The sequence below is a fragment of the Spinacia oleracea genome, chromosome 6, assembly GCF_020520425.1.
Source record: "Spinacia oleracea cultivar Varoflay chromosome 6, BTI_SOV_V1, whole genome shotgun sequence".
Classification (NCBI taxonomy): Eukaryota; Viridiplantae; Streptophyta; class Magnoliopsida; order Caryophyllales; family Amaranthaceae; genus Spinacia; species Spinacia oleracea.
The window spans coordinates 101,831,236-101,836,656 of NC_079492.1; the positions used below are offsets into that span (position 1 = coordinate 101,831,236).

The window sequence follows — 5,421 nt, forward strand, 5'->3', positions numbered from 1 at the left end:
ACCGAAACCATTAGTAATCCTAGGTGGCGCTCTAATCTTTCAGCAAATATGCCTCCTTTATATATGTATATTAGATTTATTTTAGTCATATTATATTATATCTCGTGTATTAATACGGACACACACTAGCTAAATAATACGAAGTAAGCTAAATGGTTTTGTTTTTTGTTGAATTCTGGGTGATCTAGGGCGGAAGATTAAGGTTCTGTTCCTCTGGAGCGTGGGATTCCACAATCATTATTTTTTAATTACTACTCCCTCCATTCCTTTTTGTTCTTCCCATTTCCTTTTTTAGCATTTCTTTTTGTTCTTCCCCTACTGAATCTTTACTATTTTTGGCCATAGTTTTTTTACCAATTTACCCTAAGATTCCCCAATATTTACAAAAAATACCCTAAGATTCTACCATTTCCCACCCACTTTTACCCCACCCACCCTATTTAATTATTTAACCTAACCCTACCCCCCCTCCCTTTATTACCCATCCCTATCTCACAATCCCTCCCTCACCTCTCATTCTGATTTCTCTCTCTCACCTCTTCGGATCTCTCTCTCTCTCTTATTTCACTCTCTCTCTCTCTCTTAAAATTCCTCCCCTGTTCTTGAGAAAACCCTAGGTTTTCCGCCTCTGATCTGGGTTTTCCTCTCCAAATCTCGCAAATCTGAAACGTTTTCGCCGAAAAACGTTCATAAAAATTACTCGGAATCATTTTCCGATCAGATCCCCTCTATTTTTGTCCCCTTTTTGGTCCCTAATCGTCGCTGATCTCTGTTTTTCTGGTACTTTATGGGTTCTTCTTTGTCTAGAACGCGAGGTGATTCTGGGGTGGGAACTTCTGGTCAAAGAATCCCCGATTCCAACTGTGATTGGGGATCCAAGTGCAACTGTCCCAATAACGAGCATTCCTACTCCGCCGAATATAAAAACAATCTGTATTTGGCCCAAAAAGAAAATACGAGTACTCGAAACTATTTGGAAGAATGGTTTCGGAAGAGGGAAGTGGAGCCAGGAGAGGAGGTTGAGTCAAAATATGACGATCGGAAACCCACTCCCTCAGATCTGCGTTTTTTCGGTGAAGGAGATTCCGATGAGGTATTAATTTTGATTTTTTGCGATTTATTTAGGGTTATTGATGTCGGTTTTATTAAAATGGTTTGATGAATGTTTGCATGTCTAAAAAAGTGGGATTTGATAAATGTTTGATTTATTTGGAGTATTGTTCATTAAACTCGGATTATTTTCTGGAGTAGTTGCTCTGATTTCCCATTGCATGTGTTAAAAATGCAGATCTGGTATTATTTCGAATTTTTTGGGAATTTTTTGGAGATTTGTTGGATTCATTCGGGCTTTTTATGTTATTCTTTGCTCTGTTTTCTCATTGCATGTTGTTAAAATTGAGTTCTGATTTTATTTTGTGCTCTGTTTTTTCATTGCATGTTGTTAAAATTGAGTTATGATTTTATTTTGTGCTCTGTTTTTTCATTGCATGTTGTTAAAATTGAGTTGTTTGATTTTATTTTGTGCTCTGTTTTTTCATTGCATGTTGTTAAAATTGAGTTCTGATTTTATTTGGAGCTATTTGGAAATTATTTGAAGAAAATCGGAATATTCATGTGTTTTGTTGATCTGTTTTCCCATTGCATGTGGTTAAAAATGGGATCTGGATGTATTTGGGATATTATTTCACATTTTTTGGGTAAAAATGGGATCTGGATGTATTCGGAAAATTAGTTGGATTATAATGGAATTATTGTGTGATTTGCTTTCATTTATCTCATTGCATGTGGTAACCATGGTGATCTGAAATTATTTGGAACTTTATTTTGAGTTGTTTGATTAAATCTGATTTTAATTCATGGTCCCCTGTTATTTTATGATGGCACTAATCATGTTGTTTGTCCCCTATTGATTGCAAGGAACCAAGTGGGTCTGATTCATTTGATCTGGTGTATGTTGGAGAGTGTGAAAATGAGAATGGTGATGCTGTTGGGTCTCCAGGACAACTTTCATCTGGTTATCCCTCCTCAAAGAAAGGAGAAAAGGGAAAAAAATCGGCTTCAGCATCTGATGATGCTTAGATAAGTCTGTCTCCTTTCTCCCTTTTTTCATTTTATTGAATGCTGGCTAGCTGTGGAGTCATAAGGTGGATGCCAACAACTGTGATCTGTTGTTGGCCAGGGGTGTTGTTGTTTGGATGATGATGTTGTGATTAGTTGTATGGATGTTGATGTTAGATATTTTAAGTTATGATATTGATATTGATAATGATGATTGGATGATGGTGTTTCCATATGGTTATGAAATTTTGTGGAATGTTGTCTGTGTGATGAACATGATTTGATGGCTTAATGTCCCCTGTTTTATGGTATGTTTTGTGTATGATAAATATGATGCTTTGGTGAGTATGAGATTTGATCAGTATAACTATGTTTTGGATTAGTAAAGGCATGAAATGAATATAATTTGGGGATAGGGTTTGAGTTATTTCAGTCCTCTCAGTGTGGCCTGGTGTTGAATGCTTAATGTCCAAGCATGTCCCTTTAGGATACAATAATGTCCCTTTATTTATTGTGATCGATGATGAGTCTTTTTTTTGCTGAGGAACAAGTCCAACTAACCACAAATGCTCGTGCTGTCATTAGTATCAGTAATGATATTTCTCGGGCGCTAAGTGTTTGTGGTTTGGAGTTGTTTTAATGATGCTTGGGGACATTCTGAGATCAATATTAGGAGGTTTGTGATCTTCAATGATGTTAGTGTTGATATTCTGAGATCTTTGTTTTGATAATTGTCCTTTAACTTCTTTTGTCGAACGGAGTGAATGTCATTTCACACAATGGAATGTGAATATCAATCATTCCGTTCGGCAGAAGAATGTTAAAGATATGATAGTATTGAAACTACTTGATCAATGATGTGTGTCAATATGTCTGAGAAATGAAACCCTACATGTTAATGATCTGTTTAATGCTTCATGTCCCATGAATCAGTGGAGGTCTGTGATGAGTCTTTCATTTGATGAGGTTCAAACCCTATGCTTTGATCAGTTCATGGTGATCTGATGCATTGTTGATTGTTATTGTTATGCTTGATCTGTGATGAGTCTTTCATTTGCTGAGACTCAAACCCAATGTTCCAATAACACTTGTGCACCATTAGCATCATTGATGCTCTTCCGGAGCTAAGTGTTAGGGGATAGGGTTTGTGTCAATGATGCTTGAGGACATTCTGAGATCTTATGTCAGGTTAGACAGGAGAGGCAATTCATGTCTTGCAAAACATGTATAATGTGTTTCTGATATTCAATGATGTTAGTGTTTCTGATCTGTGATGTATGTGTTGATAACCTGAGATATTTGATTCTAAACATGTCCCTCACCACCAATCACCAAAGGGAATACAGATCATGTCACATCATTGATTGATCTAGTATCCCCTTTGGTGAATTGGTGGTGAGGTTGTAAATCATTTAGAAACAAATCTGTCAATGATGTAAAACAACTTAACTGAGAGTCAATGATGTTGCCTTGTTCATTGCTTCCTTGTTTTTGCTGCTTTGTTCTTGTTTCCTTACCATTACATCTTTTGGCACATCGGCATCCAATGGGGAAGAATTTCCATCTGAAAATGATGTGATATGCATTCTTTCCATTTGGATGCCGATGTGCTTAGAGATGTGATGTGAAGAAGTTTTTGTACTTATGCCTTGTGATCTGTGATGAGTCTTCATTTTATGAGTGTCAAACCCTTTGTTTTTCAATCAAACTCATGCACCATTAGCATCCATGATGTTTTTCAGGAGCTAAGTTTAATTGGAAAGGGTTTGATTCAATGATTTTTGGGGACATTCTGAGATATTTATGAATCTTTGTTTATGTGAGGCATATTCCATGTGTTATCAATGATGAATTGATTGTTTTTGTCAAAATTACATCTTTTGACGCATCGGTTTCAAAATGGGAATAATTTCCATCTGAAAATGATGTGATATTATTATTTATTTCCATTTTGAAGCCGATGTGTTTAGAGTTGTGATATTGCAAATGCTGCCTTGTTCTTAAGAACCCAATGCTGCCTTGTTTATAGTGTTGCCAATGCTGCCTTACCTCTTGTGCCTTGTACTTTTTCTGCCAATGCTGCCTTGTTCTTGTTATGTACTCATTTGATGTTTATTGCCTTGCCTTGATTACTCTACATTGATGTGAATAAGAATGATGGAAAAAAAACTTTACTAAACTTAAACATGAGATTCATTCATTGATGCTTCCAAAAGATATGCTTACAAAATGTTTTGCCTACATGTTATGCTTGCATTTAAGCTTACAAAAGTGACACATTGGTTTTACTTGTCAATTTAAAAACATGTCCCCAAAACACAAAAAGTTATCTAATTGTTTTCACCTTGCTTCACTGGTTTGCTTTCCATTCATCATAGAGTTGCATGCATTCATTAACTGCCCATATAGGTGCCTTGACTTGCTCTGGCAGTCTGCCTTCATCTTCTAAAATCTTCTTCTTGTTGTGTGGAAGTTGGTAATCATTGTTGCCTTTGTGTTTTAGAATCTCATTAGAAACAAACTGTAATGTCATCCACACATTAGACAATGTCTTAGGATGCAACTCATTAAAAGAATCATACACTGCTCCACTTAAGTCCTCCACAGTTTTAGGCATTTTCTTGTGCATAAGTGATTGTATTGACCTGAAAAATCCCAAGTCCAAGATGTTGCAATCTGGACTGTTTGCTGGCTGTTGAGTCAACACAAAAGTGAACCCATCTTGTTTGTAGTGTAGTTGCCATTCAGGATCATTTTGCAATATATGTGCCTTTGCATTATCTTGAATGATATAGATGACCTTTTCCCCTTCATGTGGTGGCCACTTTGCCTTGATTGCTGGAATTAGCATGTTGATCATCATTGCCCTTGTTTCAATTTGATTCACAGACTTCACTGGCTTTGTTTCAATGGTCCCCTTTACTCTGTTTTTTGATGTCCTCTTGGCTGCAACTGCATTTGTGAATGGAAATATGCCTATTTTACCATCAAATTCACAATTCCCATTTTCACCCCACCTTGGTCTGGCTACTGCTGCCATGAACATGAATTTTGGTATCTTGGTTCTTGAACTTGCACTTCTATGTGGATAGGGTTCATTGTTTGCAAGATAAACTCTCTGGTTTTTTTGAGTCAAATAAAACCACTTCTCATCAATATGAATGAAGTCATACATGCTGTAATAAGTTGGTTCCTGTGGTATAGTGTAATCCATTATTAGTCTGAGTACCCACCTCATCCTTGCCATTTTGCATGCATCTGAAATGCCTGGATGCAAGGGACTTGAGTGTGGCTTAATAATTTTCCTCTTGATGAGCCTCCATACTGTTGTTGGTCCCAAATTGAGCATTCTTGCAAGATCTA

The 5,421-nt window shown here is 36.7% G+C and overlaps 1 protein-coding gene across 2 annotated transcripts in view; it reads left to right on the forward strand.

The window, feature by feature from the left end:
• Nucleotides 1-718: 718 nt before the first annotated feature.
• LOC110806199 (uncharacterized) overlaps nt 719-5,421 on the forward strand; it is a 5,732-nt gene continuing 1,029 nt past the window's right edge. For both annotated transcript variants that reach the window (XM_056833181.1, XM_056833182.1), the window contains exons 1-2: nt 719-1,093; nt 1,918-2,083. In XM_056833181.1, coding sequence (XP_056689159.1) covers nt 788-1,093; nt 1,918-2,079 — 468 coding nt within the window. In that variant the 5' untranslated portion in view covers nt 719-787 and the 3' untranslated portion in view covers nt 2,080-2,083. The remainder of the gene's footprint in view (nt 1,094-1,917; nt 2,084-5,421) is intronic.